This window comes from Maniola hyperantus, chromosome 7 (assembly GCF_902806685.2).
Source record: "Maniola hyperantus chromosome 7, iAphHyp1.2, whole genome shotgun sequence".
Classification (NCBI taxonomy): domain Eukaryota; kingdom Metazoa; phylum Arthropoda; class Insecta; order Lepidoptera; family Nymphalidae; genus Maniola; species Maniola hyperantus.
In genome coordinates, this window is record NC_048542.1 from 5,649,211 (window position 1) to 5,672,199 (window position 22,989).

At 38.9% G+C, this 22,989-nt stretch overlaps 1 protein-coding gene across 3 annotated transcripts in view; it reads right to left on the reverse strand.

Annotated features, from left to right (window-relative positions):
• Positions 1–4,724: 4,724 nt before the first annotated feature.
• Gmppa (GDP-mannose pyrophosphorylase A) overlaps positions 4,725–22,989 on the reverse strand; it is a 129,559-nt gene continuing 111,294 nt past the window's right edge. The window contains exons 2-10 of one of the 3 annotated variants that reach the window (XM_069499897.1): positions 15,094–15,175; positions 14,387–14,588; positions 13,800–13,968; positions 13,266–13,477; positions 10,100–10,196; positions 9,493–9,648; positions 8,777–8,897; positions 7,871–8,014; positions 4,725–7,263 (exon numbers count right to left, since the gene is read on the reverse strand). In XM_069499897.1, the coding sequence (XP_069355998.1) occupies positions 7,163–7,263; positions 7,871–8,014; positions 8,777–8,897; positions 9,493–9,648; positions 10,100–10,196; positions 13,266–13,477; positions 13,800–13,968; positions 14,387–14,588; positions 15,094–15,133 (1,242 nt within the window). In that variant the 5' untranslated portion in view covers positions 15,134–15,175 and the 3' untranslated portion in view covers positions 4,725–7,162. Of the gene's footprint in view, positions 7,264–7,870; positions 8,015–8,776; positions 8,898–9,492; positions 9,649–10,099; positions 10,197–13,265; positions 13,478–13,799; positions 13,969–14,386; positions 14,589–15,093; positions 15,484–22,989 lie in introns of those variants that run through there. The other 2 variants (XM_034970262.2, XM_034970263.2) reach the window with 2 other exon arrangements.

Genomic DNA, 22,989 nt, shown 5'->3' on the forward strand with positions numbered 1-22,989 from the left:
CCCGCATGTCACCCGCGCTATCCCGCACCGAGTTAATGTGGGGGTTGTCCGGATGTGCGAGGTGCTCCCTCCCCGATTGCCATCTCGACCTGTCGCGTACTCTACATAGGTATGGAGATGGGCGCAGTATGAATGTAATTATCTTCTCTCACAACTGCCATAGTAGCAATCAAGATCTGGGTTACAATAACACGAAAACCACAGTGAACTGTTGTGTCATACGATGTCGTAAGTGAACCTATATAGCATGTAAATGAATAGCTATGTTTTAAGTTTTGGAAGTCTTGTTTACTGCTTACTTGGAGCTATTTATAAAAAAACAAAGAAATAAATTAAGTATAGGTGAGTATTGTATATTGTTCTCCAATTAATGCTAGCCCAACTTTATTCAGATTGAATGATCACGACTTGTCTAAAAAAATGTTTTAAATACGTTCTAGGTATATTAGGTAAAACTACATAGGTTCTTACTTATTGAACGTGTAGGCTAATTACCTAATGGTATACACAACATTTACCTACCATCCAAAACATTCGTCGGATTTCATCTGTTACATCATCAAAGAAAGATGACCTTTTCAAATTAAGTAGGTATTTAAAACCCTCAAATACCATAAATGTCGCGTCTCAACCATTTAAATTTAATTATTTAGCTTCAAGACAATTATAATAATCATTAAGTAAGTATGTATATAAATAGATTGAATCAACTGAATTTTTTAGTAGTCAAATGTACTTGTGTTGTATGGAAAAAGTTTAACAATTCCGTGCACCCTATAACAGCGAACGTGTAGCAACAGGTCAAGTGCATAATATTATGTTGTTGATAAACATTAGTTTGTGATCAACCGGATCGATGTGAATTATTTATTTACTTTGCATAGAATTCGTGTTTCCTTTGAGTGTCGACATATTCTATTTGGTCGACTTGGTAAGTAAACGCTATCGAAATATTTTTAATTGTAACTATTAAAAAGTACATAGTTCATCATCATCATCAACCCATCACTGGCCCACTACTCAGCACGGGTCTCCTTTCAGAATGAAAAGGTGTTAGCCATAATCCACCAAGCTGGCCAAGTGCGGATTAGCAGACTACACGCAAAGAGAATATTAAGTACTAGCTGATCCCCGCGGCTTCGTCCGCGTGGATTTAGGTTTTTAAAGATCCCGTATAGCCTATGTCACTCAGGAATAATGTAGCTGTCTACTGGTGAAAGAATTTTTAAAATCGGTTCAGTAGTTCCAAAGATTCCCTACAAACAAACTTAACGACATTACCTCTTTATAATATAATAGTATAGAAGATATAGGTAGATATAGATGAAGAAATCTCAGGCATGCACGTTTCCTCACGATCGCGATGTTTTTTTTCACCGTTAAAGCAAGTGATATTTATTTGCTAAAATACACAATGTACGCGACAGGTCGAGATGACAATCGGGGAGAGAACGCACCGCACACCCGCACAGCCCCCGTGCTAACCCGGTGCGGATGACGTGCGGGGGCGTCCTCTGCCTCATACCCCGCCATCTCAACCTGTCAGCCAATAGCGAGAGGTGCGAGCACAAGATCGAACCTCTGACCCCCGAATACTTTAAAATACTTACCTACCATTTTTAAAAGAGAAAGTTTATACTTATATACCAATATACGATATTTTATCTTCTTTTGCATTTACCTATCACTTAAACTGCTTATCACCGCATTCTGCAACCTGTTTCAGATCGACATTCCACAATATATCTATAATACTACCAACCCGCCCCGGCTTCGCACGGGTAGCTTATTAAAATTTTCGTAGGGAACTAATTTTTTGAAAAAGAATGTAGCCATGTCACTCAGGAATAATGTGGCTTTCTACTGGGGAAAGAATTTTCAAAATCGATAAAGTAGTTCCAGAGATTACCCCCTACAAACCAATTTACTAACTTTACCTCTTTATAATAATACTAGCTGATCCCCGCGGCTTCGCCCGCGTAGATTTAGGTTTTTAAAGATCCCGTATAGCCTATGTCACTCAGGAATAATGTAGCTTTCTACTGGTGAAAGAATTTTTAAAATCGGTTCAGTAGTTCTAAAGATTACCCCCTACAAACAAACTTAACGACATTACCTCTTTATATAATACAACGGGCCGTGCAGCAGAAATCGTAATATTTTAATTTCGCCATAACTTCAAAACCAAACGTCCAATTTAATCATTCAAAGACCAAATATTATCTCCATAAACTGTTCTTAGTGATGAAATCATTTATTTTGATAAGGATTAATAGCATGAGTAAAATAAACGCGTTTAAATGTAGTCCAAAAAAAATTCAAGATTTTTAAATAAAAAAATGGTTGCTGTGCCTCACTCGACATAGATGGGTATAGTGTGTCGCGGACTTTTTTGTAGATATTTATAAGATCTACAATTAATTAGAACATTTTATGGTTCTATCTTTTATAGTTTAGGCAGCGTACGCAAAATAAGTAACTTTTCTGGTTGATTTTTTACACCTTGTGTCCGAAAAACCCAAATATCTTACGGAACCCAATTTTTTTCCAAAATAAAATATAGCCTATGTTACTCGTGGATAATGTAGCTTTCGAATGGTGAAAGAATTTTTAAAATCGGTCCAGTAGTTTTTGAGCCTATTCAGTACAAACAAACAAACAAAGTTTTCCTCTTTATAATATTAAGTGTAGATAGATTGTACTGAATATTAGGTAGGTATATATACTTAGAACTTACCGACATACTTACAAAGGTACCTTAGTAGAATGGCGACCTTGCACCGGAAGCGCAGGGTTGAAGACCCCCCACTTGGGGACAGACGACATCAAACGAGCCGCAGAGAGCCGCTGGATTCAGGCGGCGCATGACCGTGGCGTATAAGTCCCAACAAGAGATCCTATGTCCAACAGTGGATGTTTATCAGTAGGTTGACACTTACTATAAAGCCGGCGTCCTATTCGGGGTTCGATTCTGGGCACGCACCTCTAACTTACGTGCGTTTTAACTTTTTAAGCATCTATAGTACGCGACAAATCGAGATGGCAATCGGGGAGGGAACGCCCCGCACACACAAACACACAGCCCCCGCGCTAACCCGGTGCGGGTGTGCGTGGCGTCCCCCCGCCTCATACCCGTATTGCCATCTCAATAAAAAAAACATTTGCTTTAACGGTGAGGGAAATCATCACTACGCGGGTAGTCCAACGAATAACGATATAGATTTTTTGGAGTATCGTAAGTCGAAACCCTATAAAGTTTCTATATAATATATATACTATTTATACTATATTTTTTCAGTTTCGGTTCCATCATCCGCTGCCAGTAACATTCTATCAACAATATCTAGATGCGCAGTCGTCTCGTATCTAGGAACTGAGTATAGGCACTTAAGAGTAGGTACTCAGTATTAGGTATAAGCACGGAATATAATAACTAGCTTATGCTCGCGACTTCGTCCACGTGGACTACACAAATTACAAACCCCTATTATTACCCTCTTAGGAGTTGATTTTTCAAAAATCTTTTCTTAGCGGATGCCTACGTCATAATAGCTATCTGCATGTCAAATTTCAGCCCGATCCGTCCAGTAGTTTGAGCTGTGCGTTGATAGATCAGTCAGTCAGTCAGTCAGTCACCTTTTCCTTTTATATATTTAGATACTAACGTAGTATAAGTAACTATTCATTTGTCGTTCAGCAACAAGTTTATATGTTTGCTGTGACGACCTTGCGCTTACTGCGTAAGTAGCTTCATTTGCATTATTGATAAAAAGTTTTTTTTCAACGTTACCTACCTCCTTAAACTCCTCACTGTGAACAAAATTTTTATTATTGTAACTAAAGAAACCGACCAAGTGAGTTGGACTCGCACACGAAGGGTTCCGTACTATCGTACAAGATTACGTAGGTACTTTTTAATTTACGTGGCGGCTATTTTGAAATTTTCATTATTTTTTGTTATAGCGGCAATGGAATAATAGGTACACACTCTGTGTGAAAATCAACTCTCTACCTAGTCCGGTTCATCAGATACAGCCCGCTGACAGAGAGACAGATGGGTGGACGGACAGCGGAGGGTTAGTAATAGGGTCCCGTCAGTGCCTTCAGGTACAGAACCCTAAAAACGGATCAAGTGTGTTAGAAGACTATCAGAACAGAGCATAGGTAAGGTAGGGTACGGAAGCCATGCTATCTGTTAAAAGTTCTGACGGTCATTATCTTTTTTTCAATAACTGTAAGAAACCTAATAATGATTTCAATTCATAGTACCCATTTAACGACGTATCATTCAAGGGGTTACCTAAACCATTTTTTTTGCGGTAACAAGTTATCTACTAAATATAAACAGGGTGTTTCAGCTTTCAGATCGTGAGTAACAATTACTGAGAACTTCTCCTAATTTAATTTCACACTTATTAACCGACTTCGTTTTTTATCAAGTTAAGTTATGATTTTTAACTAAATTCAAAAATTGAGGTTCTCAATTCAACAAGGCTATTTATTATTTTAACTTTTTAAATAAACTGGTATCGAATTTATCCGTCTATTTCATCAAAATCGGTTTAGTAATTTAATTTTTAAGAGACGTGAATTTTGAGGGCGAGAGTTCCAAATTTATATTCCAATAAGGATTTAATTGAAATCGGCAAACGGTAAAATCTACCCGAGACCTATGACAAAGTACATTATAACTATTATTGTTAGGCTAAATAAAACACTGCGAATGTGCTTAATAAATTGTATTCTTAGGTACCAAAATATAGAAAATAAAAATTATACTAAAATAATATTTTGTTTATCTATATTCATCGAAGTAACATATTTTAAGTACAAAAATAAATGGAGATGTTACATATTGGTCGATTACGACAACGCTGCATCATTGCGACAATCCCAATTGTTGAGATTGGCTGAATTTATTGTATTTTTTAGTGCAACAATAAACAATTCATTTTAGTCTATAGCAAGGGGTCTACTACAGTGTGTCATTTTACCATAAAAGACCCCAGTCACAATCTGGCAGAATGTGTAATGATCAACCCATCACCGGCTCACTACAGAGCACGGCTCTCCTCTCAGAGTCAGAAGGGTTTGGCCATAGTTTACCACGCTGGCCATGTGCAGATTGGTAGACTTCACACAGAAAGTGTCGCTTCGACATATGATGGCGTCCCTCTCACTCACCATAGCCTCAGATTATTAAAATCTCCCTCCAAAACTATCTCCGAAACGTTGTATTGTGGTGTTACTTATTTATTTAATTTGAAATAGAAATGTCGAGTAACGAGAGCAGCAGTATTTCAACTCCGGAAACTATCAATGCTCAAAGTGTAATAAACGATTTGCTCCCAGAAACATCTAAAGACAGATAGGTAGGTACCTATTTAAGCATAGTACTTATTTTCTTTACAAAAAAAAGAAGAAATATTAGAAACCAAGTCCACCATTTTGAAAAACCTCGTTTCGGCGGCCAGTGATAAAACATTGTGTCAATGCTTTATTGTTCTATTTTGAACTCAAATATTTCAGAAAGTATATCACATACAATATTTCCCTATTGAACACTTTTTGAATGTAATCACATCTCTGTTGACACATGTACTGGCCGTCGAAAAGAGGTTTTTCAAAACGGCGAAGTTGCAGGTATGACAACTAGGTTCAATTCAATGCACTAACATAAATTATTCAAATAATGTTAAAGTATAAAACACCTAAATGACAAATTGGTATCTATATCCAACCCCTGGTGAGCTGATATTTTCACGGACACTTCGACGTCCGATAGCTCATCTTGTAAATATTCATTAAAGTATTTATCATATCATGGAACTCAGCAGTTTAAACTTGTACCGTTTATTTTAGGACTTACTTAGTTTTATAAACTTGTATCTTCTATCTTATAAATAAGTAAAATAGTTCTTTTGTAACAACACTCACTAAAAACAATAATTTACGTATAGTAAGTCCTAGCTCTCATCTCTTTAGTATCGGAACGCATTGATATAAAAAGATCTGTTATTTGCTAAAAAAATGTTTATGATCATCATCATCTTCTTCTTCTTCTTCTTGTGCCTTCTTCGAAACGAAGTTTGGAGGTCATCATGCGAAAAGCTTCTCTATTTAAAGCCGCCTCTTTTAACTTTGGTTTGGGTTATATTCAGTAAATTGTGCGAAAGAGAGTCCTAGTCCTATGAAGACGTAAATAAAATTCATTATAATGTATCGGTTAATTAATAGTAGATTATTCAACATGGGGGTAATGTAATGTCTTACGTCACGGGCACCGGGACAAATCCCAAGCGTAGCGAGGGTGTTGCATCTAGAATCCTGAGTGAAGAGAGGGTTTAGGGGCGCCCAAGACTAAGTACCCCCAAGTTCAATACTCTACTTTTCACACCTCGCACGACAATAAAATCAAAATATTCCTATTTCCTATGCTTAAATAGGTACCTACCTATCTGTCTTTAGATGTTTCTGGGAGCAAATCGTTTATTACACTTTGAGCATTGATAGTTTCCGGAGTTGAAATACTGCTGCTCTCGTTACTCGACATTTCTATTTCAAATTAAATAAATAAGTAACACCACAATACAACGTTTCGGAGATAGTTTTGGAGGGAGATTTTAATAATCTGAGGCTATGGTGAGTGAGAGGGACGCCATCATATGTCGAAGCGAGACAGCAGTAGCAGCTTGAATCAATAATCTATGAGGCTATGGTGAGTGAGGGACTGACTAGTTGTCCAATACCAGATTAGTGGCTACTTGTCTATGTCGCGCCAGTTCACATATTATGCTACATTTCAATGGCTTTATAATATTTTAGTAAACTACGGGCTGATTATCCACTTGCCAACTTACGACTTATTATTTGGTCCATATAAAGAATTAAAAAAAAAACTAAACTATAACGAGTTTACATGTAGGCGCTCCCATACAAACGTAGTTTGGTTCTCATTTGAATACTAACCAATCAAACTCTATTGAGAGCGCTGGGGAGTGCGCTAGGGAAGCATCTCTTAAACTTATGAATGAATGTGAAATTTAGACAGATTTTCTAACCACAAAACTCAAATTTATTTCTCAGTTAAAACGTTAATTGTAGATTAGAAAATCGGCCCTAAAATATTATTGTCAAAAGTTATATTACAATTTATTTTACACTATAAAATTATTTCATTTTTGAAGCTCCTAGATAATTGTTTGTGTGGTAGAACTATTGAATTCAACACGATCCTTTCTGGAGGAACCACGACGTCAGAGCCTGAAAGAAAGTTTCCAAATGATTAATATATCTGTTCTCTGTAGACAACTTCAACGCATACGCGTTGGGTCAATGAATCTATAAATTATTGTCAGTTCAAAATGAGAACTCACTCGCCATTTTAGCTCTATGTATCAACTGTTATGTCGAAAGTACAATTTTAGTACTTATTCAAAGGGACAAGGGTATTTTTGCCATGACAGTAAAGATGACACAGAGCAAAAATGGCGACTGAAAACTTTAAAATACAGAGGGTATTTTAACTGGGACAGTATGGGGAAATCCAAAACCATGGGAGATACAGGGAAACCTTCTTAGGAACCTTTTAGGTCTTTCTTTGTGAAAAATTTTTTGGCAGTCAATTTTTTTGACATGCGTGAGTTGTCCATAAAAATAAATTAAATTGACTAAATCTTAGTTTTATGTAAGGATCATTTCATTGTATCTAAAGAAAAAAATCGATTCAGCAGAAGTTGGTCTTTAAGTTAATGGTTTTTTCATAAAAAGGTGGTGTAAAGCAAGTAATCCTGTCTTTCAGAAAAACACCCAACATGGCCCGCTGAGCGACTTTTAGTTTGTGGAGGCTGTCATGTACAAAAGAACTTACCCAATACAGTAATGGAAGGGTTGAGCCTGCCCTCGCTGTTGAACAGCGGTATGTTGTCCATCTTAGCGAACGGCTTGTCCGGGTCCGGGTCCGTCGGCGTACCTTCCACGCGCGACCACTCGCCCACGGACGCACCCTGACCGACTGTAGGCAAAGTCAAAAACAAACTCACAAATGGACGTCATCATTAACCTCAAATATGTCCACAGCTGGACATCCTGAATCCACCGGCTCCCTGCAACTCGTTTGATGTCGTCTGTCCACCTAATGGGATCTGCCGACGCTGCACTTTCCGGTGCGTGGTCGTCATTCTAGCACCTTGGGACCTCAGGTCTATCGGTTTTTCGAACTATGAACCCTGCCCGTTGTAATTCAGCTTCGTAGGTAGCTATGTAGGTGTAAGCCGAGCGGCGACTGCATTGTGCGTTTGCGTGCTCTACACGCCGCATCTTAGGCTGAAATCCATAGAGCGTGCTTTGACTTTGCTTAGAGTTAAGTCACTGTTAAAACGAGACAGATTTATGCCAGCTATATAACGCTGTCTCGCTTTAACCGTGTCTAATGTCTGAGCAAAGTCAGAATGCGGTCTATAGATCTCAACCTTAAGACTATCACGTCGCTGAAAACAAATCTGAACTGAATACTGGAAATAGATCTATAGAAACCGTTGACCGATTGACGTCCACTGCTGGACATAGGTCCAGCAGTGGACGTCAATCGGTCAACGGTTCTTTGTGACTCGTTTAATGTTGTAGTAATAGGTTCTGTCAACACCAAGATCACGATCGTCATTCCAGCACCTTGGGACACTAAAGTCCTTCGAACTATGTGCCTCGTCCACGTGTAACGTTTAATTTTTTTATAATCTATAATATATTGAGCTTGAATACGTAGAATACTACTTACCAACTGAATACATAACAAGTGCGTGTTCATTGATTGTGGCGTTGTTCAGCACAATCGATTCCTTTAACCGCACGCCCGCTTTGATCGTGACTCCCTCTCCTATCGATACGTTTGGTCCGATCTTTAAAAGACAGACAAAAATGTTCATTTCCTGTTAAAATGTTACTAAATAGCCAAAAAAGTTATATTTTTAGTAGTCTACGTATAATAAGTGTGATCACCTGTTCTTTCGTTACATGTGAGTAATTATCCTAAGAGAACCATGTCGAGAATGATAATAATTTAAATACTATAGACATTTTACGTTCCTAATTTCATCGATAGGTACTTCAGATTTAGCAAGTAGGTTTTCTTGACGATTCCACGACTTAGAAGCGGGTCGGTTATGTCACGTACAAACTGGCGAAACGTAACGTGCAATAAGAGTTGCTGTCCACATTGTTGCAATATATCATGCAAGTCAACACATGGCCTGGACTCTATGAAATGCAAAGTTCAGTTCGGGCCTGTACGTTTCACCAATGTGTAGACGGCATTAGTCAGTCTATACTAATATTATAAAGAGGTAAATTGGTAAATTTTTTCGCCAATAGAAAGCTACATTATTCCTGATATTTCAATTCAAAAAATTTGAGACCCCTACGAAAATCGCAATAACCTACCCTTGCGAAGCCGGAGCGGGTCGCTAGTTTGTTATATAGAGGCGACCTACTTACCACTGCTGTGCTGTCGACGACGGCCGTGGGGTGTATGTAAACGTAGGGCAAGATGTGACAAGGCTCGTACTTCAGCCGTCGGTGCAGCTCCAGGTAGTGCCGGTTCGCGTATATGGCGGAGCCGGCCGTCTTCACCTGCGACCACCAGTGACCTACCTGCCAGGTTAATTAAATTATATTTGTAAACAGCAGTCTACTGTAGTCCAGTATGTCGGAGGTCCCATAATTACCTGGCCTATGAAAGGAAATTAATCTATTCTACTCTATGAACCGGGATAGCCTAGTGGTTACAACGTCCGCCTCCTATTCAGGAGGTCGGGAATTCGATCCCGAGCACGCACCTTTAACTTTTAGGAGTTATGTGCGTTTTAAGAAATTAAATATCACTCGCTTTAACAGTGAAGGAAAACATCGTGAGGAAACCTGCATGCCTGAGAGTTCTACATAATGTTCTCAAAGGTGTGTGAAGTCTGCCAATCCGTACTCCAAACGTGGCCAAACCCCTCTCATACTGAGAGAATCCCCATGCTCTGTAGTGAACTGGCTATTGGTTGTTCATGATGATGATGATTCTATGAACATAATAATTTACTTAAAAAATCAATACCTGCATTGCATATAATTTATTGGTCCCCGCAAGTGGTGCCAAAACATCTTGTTCAAACGACATATAACCAGGAGGTGGACTACCGTGACCATTCCTACTGAAACAAAATATAATGGAAGCATGAAAAGACGCCGCAGTTATGTGAACTAAGCTAAATGAAATTAGCTTAGCTTGCCTACGCTCATAAGTTTGATTTCTCATGTATATCATGTATACCTTAAGTCAACAATACCAATACAATAAGGAGACACAGTAGTCCGACGCCTTTTATTTAGTGGTAACTGTCCCGACATTACTATAGAGATCCCGGTCGCTTGACACCACTTACAGTACGCGACAGAAAGTAATGTGCTCCTCGTGTTCTGCTTCACTCTTTGAGTAAATCAGAAAGTCGTCCAAGTACGAATACACAAAGTCCAACCCTCTTGTCATCTCATCCACAAACCGCTGGAATGTTTGTCCCGCATTCCTTAGACCAAAAGTCATATACGGAAACTCAAACATTCCAAACGGTGTGGTGATTGCAGTGTTAGCAATATCCTCAGGATTTATAGGTATCTGATTGTAAGCTTTTTCAAGATCTAAGGTGCTGAAAATTTTACAACCTGAAATGCTGTGCGTAAAATCTTGAATATGCTTAATCGGATACCTATCCGGAATCGTTCGGGCGTTAAGTTTGCGATAATCGCCGCATGGACGCCAGCCGTTATCTTTCTTTGGCGCTAGATGTAAGGGCGACGACCATGGGCTTTCGGATGGTCTAGCTGTGCCACTGGCCAGCATAGACTGAAATTCCTTCTTCAAATCTTAAGTTTGTCCGGAGCTAGTCGACGAGGAGGTGATGATACTGGCGGGTCTGGAGTGGTGCGTATGTGATGGACTGTGTTATGTGGTGTTGTGTGATGTCTACCAGCTGGTCGTGTTATCTCGGGAAACTCGTCAAGGATCTTGTGATATCGTGTTTCGCCGGTTACAATCTTTACAGAAGACACATTCTTACAATTAGCCAATGTAGCCGTAGTCGTTACAGAAGTAAGATTATCTATCAAGCGCTTATTGCGACAATCTACTACAAGGTTGTAATAATTTAGAAAATCTACGCCTATTATTGGTTTTGTAACATCTGCTACAACGAAACGCCACACAAAAGTCCTACGCAGTCCGAAATCTAAATCTAAGTTCACAAAACCGTAAGTGGCTATTACAGAACCGTTAGCTGCACACAACGTATATTCAGTCCGAGTACGACGTTCACGTAACGCTGATCGGGGAAAAACACACAGGTCGCTACCGGTGTCGACCAGAAATTGCGTCTTCGAAGACCGATCAGTGACGAACAGGCGACCAGTAGATGTTGATGGGCAATCGTTTGTCGCCATTACCGACCGCCCGTCGAGTTTTCCGACTTAAAGTCACAGGGGCGAACGCATGTGCGGGCTTTATCTCCATACTTGCTATGATACCAACACAGCGGAAACTTCCTGTAGTTGGATTGTGTTCGTTGCCTTGAAGAATTACGCTTGCCTTGAGGTGTGCGAGTACGTGATCTGCTGTTCCTCTGCGTCGCCATTTGTTGAACCTGCTTCCGTAGCTCAGCTACTTCCTTAGTGAGGTCGCTGATGAGTGAGCTAGGGACCTCGCTAGCTAGGGAAGCTACCTTGGGTGTTGAAGAAGCCAGGTCGTTCACTCTATCCGCCAAGTCGGCTAAGTCCTCAAGCGCAGTTCCTGCAGGCTGACCGGCGAGCACCGTTTGGATACCATGCGGGAGTCGGCTGATCCAAATCGTCTTCAGAAAGTCATCTGGGACGTCAGCGCCTGCTAAACCTGTAAGGTGGCGCAGAAAAGCGGAAGGTTTGCGATCGCCGAGCTCTTCGTGCATCAACAACTGTTTTATTTTTTTCTCGTTCGACGCAGTCAGTCTCCTTATCAGCTCGCCTTGGAGTTTGTCGTATTTGTTGCTAGCGGGAGGGTTAATTATAATATCCTTAACGTTGAATGTTGATTATCAAGATGACCTATGACGTAATTAAACTTTGTGGCATCGTTGGTTATTCCTGATATGGCGAATTGACCCTCAACCTGCGCGAACCAAATCTCTGGCTCCTCAGGCCAGAATGGTGGGACCCGTACTCCAACTTTAAAAACATCGTTGTGATTTATCGACTCGTTCCCCTCACTATCGTCGGGCGGCAATGTTGCCGACGTGCCTTGTACGTCCTTATTCATGTTCGATAGTATATGGAGGTCTCCAATATGGCGGTATGTGGTAGGTGTTCACCGCCAATGTTTATGTAATATATCAGGGGTGATATTTGTTATATGTATGTAAATCAGTAGGTACGTACTTGTAGTCTTCCTGTAGATGTCCGACGTAGGAAACGGCAGGTACCTACTGTGCAGGCGAGGAAATGAAAGATGGGACTCCAGATATGTTGTTTATTTCCTTCCTGTTCCAATATTACATATACATCACCCAAACATGGTAGAAGGTGCACAGAAATGGTTTAGCATATTCTATAAGGCACTAAAAGCACTACACAGGAATTAAGCGTAAGCCAAGCGTAGCGGGAAAGCGAAATCACAAGATGTAAGCAGATATACATAAGCGCGTATTATGAACGGGAGCACAAGCGGCGTGCGTTCCGCGTCAAAGTTGGGATTTGACTGTTTCACCTTGCGATTGCGTCCGCGCATCGGCGCGTCGCTATATAATACGTTATGTACCTCTGCCAGCTAGGGAGTTCGAAAGTCGATAGTCGACTATCGATAAACTGCTGGTGTAATATTTATTATCTTATAATGTTTATATATACGTACTAGTATAATATATTATAAATATTTGTGCATATTATGAAATACGATATAAATATAAATATTAGCTTGAAATATGTATTATAAAATGTGTGTAAACTGGCCGAGTCAGCTACAAGAGCATTGTCTCTGTCGTTGAGACTGACAAAACGTCATCTAGGTATGAGTGACAGAGACAACGCTCTACAAAGCCCAAATGTCATCCTAATGGCCGATGTACTTTCTGCCGCGTACTGTACCGCACGATTGCTGTCTAGACGGCTTCATCGAACCTCCGGTAGCTAATAGCATACCATCCTTACTCTGTGACAATACTTTGAATGTCTTTTTAACTAGCCTTATTTCATGTGCTTACCTATAAAATCCAGCCTTTTCCTTTTGAAGGGCATCCGCCATAGTGTGAAATACTTGCAACGAGCAGACATACACGCCGCAATTGATGAGTGTAGATATGTAACTGCTTGGCTTCTCTACGTAATGTGTCACTGCCTTAGTGGTAGGCTCATGGACCATACAGCCGTAATGTACTGATTGCTGACGGGTTGCTTCTGTGCCCATTATTGTTACCTGGAATAGAAAGACGCACATAGGAAGCACTAGATATCACACATTAATAATAATAAATTATTCCACATGGGGGTCATACAATGTCTTAGGCCCCGGGATAGATCCCAAGCGTAACTAGCCATGCCAGAGTAACTCCCGAGCGAAGCGAGGAGACATAAGCTTAAAATCATTAGTTAAAGACAAGTTAAAGTGTAAATTAGTAAAAACACAATCTTTACTTCTATCATTGTACATTACATAAGTACATTGTTTTTAATATCAGATATGAGTTTTGATTGTAAAGATAAAACATACATGGATATGATAATATTAAGATACTCACTAAAGCATTAGGTCTCTCTTCATGGAATGCCCATAGTTCCTCCAATGGAAAGTGAGCACAAACATCTCCATTCAGCAGGAAAAATGCAGCCGGGTTGCCAGCTCTAACCTGGTCTCTGAAGTGGTACAGACCTCCTCCAGTACCAAGAGGTGTGAACTCTTGTAAATATCTGTTAAATGAAAATGGACCTTATCATGTTGTAGATACATCCTAAACTAATATGATAAGCATAAGTAAAGGGTAGAAGCACTCTTAGTCTGCCTATCTGTTACCCTTTCACAGAGGAACCACTGATGAACTAAACGGGAAGTACCCTGTAGGTTTTCATAACAGGCACGATAGACAGATGGACTGACGGACAGACAGACAGACAACGAATTGATCCTATAAGGGTTTCTTTTTCCTTTTGAGGAACGGAACCCTAAAAAGCAACTGCACAGTATCCATAACTCAAACTTTTGGAAGTGTTCTCGCTCTGCTGTTAAGTTGTTAACTTTGATCTACGTGGTGTCATAAATGAAAACTTGAATGCGTTATCAGACTATTATGCATTAAAGTAGGTAATAAAAACAATATGAAAAAAATACCTAATAATGACAGGACTACATTCTATCTGCATATCACTAACAAATTGTGCCATAGTTGTAGTAGTGTAGGAGCCTATGATCAGTATCTCCTTGCATTCTGCCAGCCTTTTGCACGCTTTTATATGATGTTGTATCAGCGGAAGCCCTGCGATGGGGAAGAGTGGCTTCGGTATGTCTAAGGAGAGAGGACGGAACCTGGTTCCTGAAACATAAAGAATATTATCAAACTAGCGGATATCTGGTATGTGCTACTATGCTAAAAAAAATTAATTGCCTAGCATGCATTTAGTTACTGTATTCATACTATCGTTTCATTGCTAACCAGTAACCACTTATTAATGAAATTACATCAATTTTAATACTTTTAACACGAACTTGTCATGTCATAAAGATATCCATGAAACATTAGAAACATAAAAAACTTATCAAAAAGTGTATATCTATTTTGGAAATATGGCTTTGGCTAAATAATAGCAAATATAATTTTTTTTACTATTGGTTTGTTTCCTTATTTAAGTAGGTACCTAGTTTAGATAAGAATTTCTAGTTTTACGTATGAATTCCATCTCAAGTAGGTACGTAAAATGTTGTTTTTACACAATAGTTAACTTTAAAATACACTTTCAAAGACATTGACTCAAAGATAACACCGGGTGTGTTGTATTGTAGCTTTCGTAACAATAAAAGTACCAACCCTGTGTACCAACCTTTCTGTGGTCCTCCGATGAGTATCACAGCCTTCAACATTTTTAGTGTTTTCTTGTAGAAAATAATATGTAATATGCGCTAAAATTACGTTTTAAATATTTATTTTGTTTACAATAATAAGGTACAGTCGTCAACAATTCCTATCATTATCATTAAACGTCAACAACGAGCCACTCAACTTCCAGGAACACCAAAATCACAGAACACATTACCAAAATTACGAAACTGTACTCTACTTGATAATCTCAATTCACATCCTCTTGTTGGTATTTATTGGTAAAATTATAGAGGATCATCAATAATAACGATTGTGAGGATCGTTAGGTGGTTATATTGGTTAGTTTTGTGCAAGTGTAATAGCCACAAAAAACAAATGTAGTGATTATAATTATAATCTTTGCCAAAAACAACACGTCAGTGGAAATGACACAATCAATCACTATGGAATGACAGATGACAGCATTAATGACATTGACATTTTTTACGGCTCTGGGTTCTAACTCTATTGCAATGAGTAAACAATAACTATTATTTCCTAGGTCATTGCTCTATTGAGCCTTGACACCAGGGCCGTAAAATAAATTAAAAAAAAAAAAAAAAATGAGCCTTGACACTGTCAAGCGTTGACATAACCATAGAAATACTAGGTACACTTTTAAAATTTCAAGCCTAGGATGCAAGTCTTTTAAAACCTCCACAGACAGAACGGTATAACAATGCTATAACATCGCCAGAGAAAATTTTGTACGGGAGCGGTACCTATCTGTGTGCTCAACCGTAACAATAAGAAGATCTTCCTCCCGAGCGGTGTTGTACTCGAGGTGCCAGCTGGCTGGCATTTGATTTCACAAACATAAACCTTTGCCTAAACCGTGAACCTACTTGCTGCTACGGAACGCTTCATGGGCGAGTCCGACTCGCACTTGGCTGCTTTTATTCCTGTCTTTTTCTAATCATCATCATTATTTTAAACCCCTAGACGTCCGCTGCTGGATATAGGTCTCTTGAAGGGACTTCCACGGTCTTGCGCCGCCTTAATACAGCGGCTCTCTGCGACTCTATTTGAATTTTGTTGTCGTCTGTCTATCTAAATGGCGGGGCCTTTTTAAATTCATTCCCAGGTGATTCAAGTCAAGCCGCAGAAACATATAAGAAGCGACGAGCTACCTAACTATATAAAATCCTTTGAAAAACCAAGTTTTGAACGACTGGTGCTAAGCAAACTGGCAGCTGACTGCAGAGTAGTTTGCAAAGTATCTATAGTGTTACCTATTCTGTATCCCGTTCTGTCTTAGTACATTAGGCGTAGGTCACCTAATTACATTCCTATCTGAATGTTTTATCAGTGTACATCTCTTTGATTTTTTAATTCTTATAAACTACAAGATATTATTAATTATTATTTTCTTTCTATTTGTCGGACTTAATACAAGAATCCTGCTTGCAAACCACGCTTCACGACTCCACCATTGAGTGTTGAAACAATGGCCAACTACTACTTAATCATCCTTTTGTTATTACTTATTACAATGAGTTCAGTGACCGTATACTGACGGTTGAATGAACCACTTTGTTTGCGATTTTCCTAGTTTTCCATTACTAGGTAGGCTTTTCTTTCCTTGTAGAGCTAGGAGGAACTCGTCGAGATAGATAATCGCAGTTTATTTTATGGCCTTACATTCCGTTTTTTATTCCATTCGAAGGTTCCATACCCGAAGGGTGCCAGTGGCGCCAGCTATTATTAAGCCTTCGCTGTCCGTCCGTCTGTATCTCAGCGGGCTGCATCTCTTGAACCTTGAAATCGGTATTGTTGAATTTTTTGCGTTTTGTTTTCTGTGTTGCCGCTATAACAACAAATAATAATTTCAAAATAGCTGCCATGAAAATAAACAGACAGACAGACAACAAAGTGATCCTATAAGGGTTCCGTTTTTCCTTTGAGGTACGGAACACTAAAAATAAATTAAAAAGTGTTATTTCGTGTACGGAACCCTTCGTTTGCGAGTCCAACTCGCACTTGACCGGTTTTTATTTTAAACATCTGTTACGAAGTCACGAGGATAACTTACTATCAAATCCACAAAGTACAAACCTAAGTACAAACTAGACAAAACTGAGAAACCGAGAGATGGCAATCGGGGTGGGGACACACCCGCACAGCCTCCGCACTAACCCGGTGCGGGATAGCGCGGGAGACGTGCGGGTGTGCGGGGCAACCCCCCGCTTTATATCCTGAATGCTATCTCGACCTGTCGCGAACTAAAGGTAGGTAGGTACAATCTGAAAATACCTACCAAGTAACCAGACCGTAGACAATTAAATCAAACACAGGAAATGTAATCGAAAAATCGTGATATAATTTAATCATCGAAAACAAAGCAACAACTTAAAGAATTCTCGGCTTTAACTCGGTAAAATTGATTGAATTTTAAGACTGGAACATACTAGATACTCAGATATTTAGCTTAATAATAATACGTTCAACTTTAATTTTGTTTAGGGTTTCGTACCTCAAAAGGAACCCTTACTTCGTTGTCTGTCTGTCGTGTCTGTCAAGAAACCTACAGGGTACTTCCCGTTGACCTAGAATCATGAAATTTGAAAATCAGAAAACTTGAATGTATATTAATAAAAAAGGCTAAAAAAAGTATGGGTTGCCTGGAAGAGATCACTTTAGTGATAAGGTCGCCCTTTGTTTTTTAAGTGTATCCTGTATTCTTACTCTCTGTAAATCTATTAACAATAAAGTTATTTTAAATTAAATTAAATTAAAGCTATTTCATTAAAAACAGCTACTACATATGTAGGTACGTACTCACTACTCCATCTTTCTCCGCTCTGGGTTGGTTTACGCACTTAAACGTTTCCGTCTGTTGTGCGTTCACTACTCCATAGGGCATTTTCTACGAAAGTTTTACACCATCCAGAACTTTCACAAAAAATAACACAAAAATAAAAACATCTTAGTCATGCGTGACAAGGGGTACCTATTAAGCCACTGTTCTTTCAAAGAAAAAAATGCCCATTGTTATAAAATGAGTTTGTATTTTAATTTTCACTTTTAATTGCACGTTCTTATAATTTTTGTAACACATTTCTTTTCTTTCTTTTTTCTTCTTACTCAGCGCCATTGTGTGAAAAATTCAACATTTAAATCAATTATTACTTACTTGTGTACATAGAGTAGTCTTAGTAGTAGAGTATAACTAAATATTAGGAAGAGGTGACTGACTGACTGACTGACTGATCTATCAACGCACAGCTCAAACTACTGAACGGATCGGGCTGAAGTTTGGCATGCAGATAGCTATTATGACGTAGGCATCCGCTAAGAAAGGATTTTTGGTAATTCAACCTCTAAGGGGCTGAAATAGGGGTTTGAAATTTGTGTAGTCCACGCGGACGAAGTCGCGAGCATAAGTTAGTTTTAATATAAAGCTCTATGTGAACTCCCCTTTATTTCGAGTGGAACTTGAAAGGGGTTTCAAAGTTGTTGAGAATCGGATAAAGTAGTAGGTATGGTTTCAATTTATTTTTATTCTTAGGAAACTTTTGTTTAGGTTTGTTTACAAAGAGGTAAGATAACTTACTATTCCGTAATGATTTTCATTTAGGTACCTATCTAGTACCTAGATACATAGTCCTAACCCCCGTTCCCACTCGTCGTTTGTCGGGCATGGATTCCTTGAAGTACGAGGATGGTTCTTACGGAGAGAAAAATTTAAAAATATTGCCTGAAAAATAATCGACTGTTAGGCGGTACAAAGTTCGCCGAGGCAGCTAGTAAATAATAATATTATTGTATAGAGTTTGTGTAGTAAATGGTGCGACATGGCCAACATGAGTTGTCAAGTTTCCCGCCAAATGGCTATCCTGTGTTCGCTTAATGCGAGTGTGTTGTAAGTAACGGCATGACGTATAAAGCCTGAAGAAAAGTAGCCATTTTTAAATAAGAACCCTTTTATAACGTTATACCAACATACTTATGTACTGAACCAAACTGAACAATCTTTAGTTTTTCTTACTCTGCCCCGCGTAGCAGTACCGCCGCCGTACCGTAGCTAACACGTAGGCACCGTGTAGCATGGTAGTATGCATAATATGTACCTATATTACAAGACTAGTTTATTCTCGCGACTTCGCCCGCGTGGACTACACAAATTTCAAACCCCAATTTTACCCCTTTAGGGGTTGAATTTTTAAAAATCCTGTCTTAGTGGATGTCTACGTCATCCAAATTTCAGCCCGATCCGTTCAGTAGTTTGAGCTGTGCTTTGATATTTCAATCAGTCAGTCATACAGTCAGTCAGCTTTTCTTTTTATATATAGATTACAATCTACAATGTTGACTTTTGCCCCAGAATATTGACTTTGCTAGGGTAAGTAGTAAATGCGAAAGTGTGTTTATTGTTGGTTTGTCTTTCAATCACGCCGCAACGGAACAACGGATCTACTTAATGACCAGAAAAATTATGTGGGCTACTTTATATCCCGGAAAATCGAAGAGTTCCCACAGGATTTTAAAAACCTAAGCAAATCCTTCGTTCGCGGGCATCAGCTAAAAATTTATTTCAAAGTATTAATATCAAGTTTAATTACTTCATTTTGAACCCCTTCAAGTCTAAAATGGATTACGACGTTATTTGCAGAATTGGTAGGTAAGTATATAAAGTGGGTACTATTATATTGTATCTACCCACTTTAGTTTTCTCTTTGCAACATAAAATTTTAAAGGGGTTGCAGAATTCTTTAAGTAGAAGCTTTTATTGCTTAAGTTGACTTAATAAAGAGCAAAAGGATTTACTCGGTTTTATTTACCCTTGAATAGAAAATGGTATTAATTACTGTATCTACTCGACTTTCTTATATGTACACTGAAAAGCCAGCCGTATAGTACGCGACAGGTCGGCATTCGGGGAGGAAACGCCCCGCACACCTGCACAGCACCCGCGCTAACCCGGTGCGGGCGAGCGTGGGTGACGTGCGGGTGTGCCGGTCGTCCCCCCGCCACATATCCCGAATGCCATCTCAACATGTATATGGTATCTACACAATTTAAGCTCCTAACCTTGATTGATTCGTCTAAGCTCCTTACACAACGAGAACGAGCTAAACATAAAACATAACGAGAAGGGAAATATTAAATAAGAATATTATACATAAAATATTCGTCACAACAGTTCTCATGCAATTACTAATTTTAAACTTTGTAAACTCATTTTAACGTTTCCCGGACCCCCGCGTATCGCAAACCAATATGAATATTTTAAATTGTTAATAAAGGCTTTGCTGAATACACTTTATATGTATAATATCTCAATCTAAACTCATATTGCTTAGTTGCTTATAAATTTGATAACACAAATGGAATACAGAAAATACTTACATTACTTAATTGGACACTCTGCGCCTGTCACTAATCTAACAAAATGTGAATGATGGAGGCTCCCATATATAATTCAGCACCTGCTTCCCTTTGTCGCCCAACAGATGCGAGATAGCTCGGCGTTCCTGCCTTATGAATGCTGACAGCATACTCGTATTATGCTGTTGTAATTACGCGTACACGGTTTATGCGGCTTTTTATACTTTTCCAAGTTTAATTAATTAAGTATCTAAATTCCATCTTAAGAGCCATGATAACCTAGTGGCTAAGGCGTCCGCCTTTTATATTCGATAGATCGGGGGTTCGATCCCGAGGAGGCACCTCTAACTTTTCGGAGTTTTATATGTGTGTTTTAAGCAATTAAACATTTACAGTACATAAACATTTACATTTCTTTAACGGTGAAGAAAAACTTTGTGAAGAAACCTGCATGCATGAGAGTTATCCATAATGTTCTCAAAGGTGTGTGAAGTCTACCAATCCGGACTTGGCTACAGCGTGGAGTACTATGGCCAAACCTTTCTTATACCTACTGAGCGGAGACCCGTGCTCAGTAGGTATGAGATGTACCCATGCTCAGCCGGCGATGGGTTGATCATGATGATGATACCAGCTAAATCTAGCAAACCTTGTGTAGCTGGTATTTACTTATAAACATTTGGGTACGTTGCGCCATGGTTTTGTTCCGCCCCCGCCTGATTCCCGCAAGACTAAGGCGTCTGGAAGTCCCTACAAGAGACCTATGTCCAGTGGTGGATATCTATCGGTTAATGATGATGATGATGATTTACTTTACCAGCATCATTACAAGCAAGTTTCAAGCGATCTTAAATACTATGCATTTCTTTTTACATTGAATTAGATTAATGTACCTAACTTTAAAAATAACTTACTTATGTTAAAAAGAAGTTTTATAGCTTGTCTTAAGAAAGCTAACACAGCTGTACCTGTCTCAATAGCTGGGGGAAACTAGCGATATAAGGTTATTAGTCACGTACTAGGTACCTACCTACTCAAGCAGGAGTTTTTTTGTGACTTTTATTTTATACCTCTTTGGCTATAAATTGCCCTGTCTATTTATAGGTAGCCCCGCCAGCCTCTACTATACATTTAATGACGTCATAATTATGGAAGTTTAATCTTCCATCAATAATGATGTTATCTTCTCGAGTAGAAAATATACCTATAGGTAGACTAGAAACAAAAGTTATCTCCAAATTTATGCAATGGACAGCCCGCTAGTGCCAGACCTTCGTTATTTTAAAAAAGTTTATCTGCGTAGTGCGTATTGTCCCCAACACAGGGAGGAACGATCAGCGAATATGAAGTTTCTTACTCTTTCTTTATTACATTCTACCCCAAAGTAGTACATTCTTATTAGAATTCACGTCACGCATTGCCAGACACGTAGTATCGTATCGTGGCAACCACCTGCCAGACACCCTTAAACTATAACAATATCCTAATGGTCGTCGGTCGTTTATTTTTCTGCTCGGTTCTTACCTAAGTAGGTACCTCAAAATAAATACTCCTAACAAAAAAAGACAACGAATACTTAGGTTTTCTTTCAACAGATTACTATCCTCAGGGGTTCGGACAGCTGTAGATATTTTAGATTCGATTAAACTCAGAACTATTACTGGACTGGACGGAGAATCTGATAATATAAATTAGTTTTACTTGAGCAAAGCTATCTAAGTAATTATAAAACCGGCCAAGTGCGAGTCAGACTATTTAGTAAAATCACATAATATCTAGAGTTTCAGTTTATACTTTTTAATTAAGTTCTTAGGTAATTATCGTTCCGTGCCTCGAAAGGAAAGAGACCCTTATAGCCTATAGGATTACTTCGTTGTCTGTGTATCTGTCCATCGTGTCTGTCAAGAAAACCTATAGGGTACTTCCCGTTGAATTTCATGATTCTATCATGTAATTTGGCAGATAGGTAGGTCTTATATTATATGTCGTACTCAGGAGTGAGCCGGCTATAGATTGATGATGATAATAGGAAATTTTTTACCTTATTTTCCTGGCAGTATTCATTATAGAGCAAGTTATAGAACTCTACAGTGTTATCGAAGATTGTAATTATAGGCATATTTACTTACTGATGGTAATAATGTGTACTGGATTAGGCTATATAGAAACCGCCTTTGAGACGCATTTGACCGTAACTTTTGTTAGCATGCGGTTGGAACGCAAACAACACCCAGCCCCGCAGTACTGTCTCGTGAACATATTAATTTCCCTTGGATTAATATTGGGTAAATTCGTGTTTGCATTTGCCTGTTTACATATTAAGACACAACCGCAAGACTCGCGCGCGTCCAAATACCACTTTTTATTACCTACTGAAAATACAAGTGACTACAGAGCAACTTGCAAAATGCAAAAAATCACGTCAATCCGTTGCTCCGTTGCGATATGATTGAAGGACGAACTAACAAACCAACAAACAAACACACTTTCGCATTTATAATATAGATAATGTATTTGAATCATTGATGTT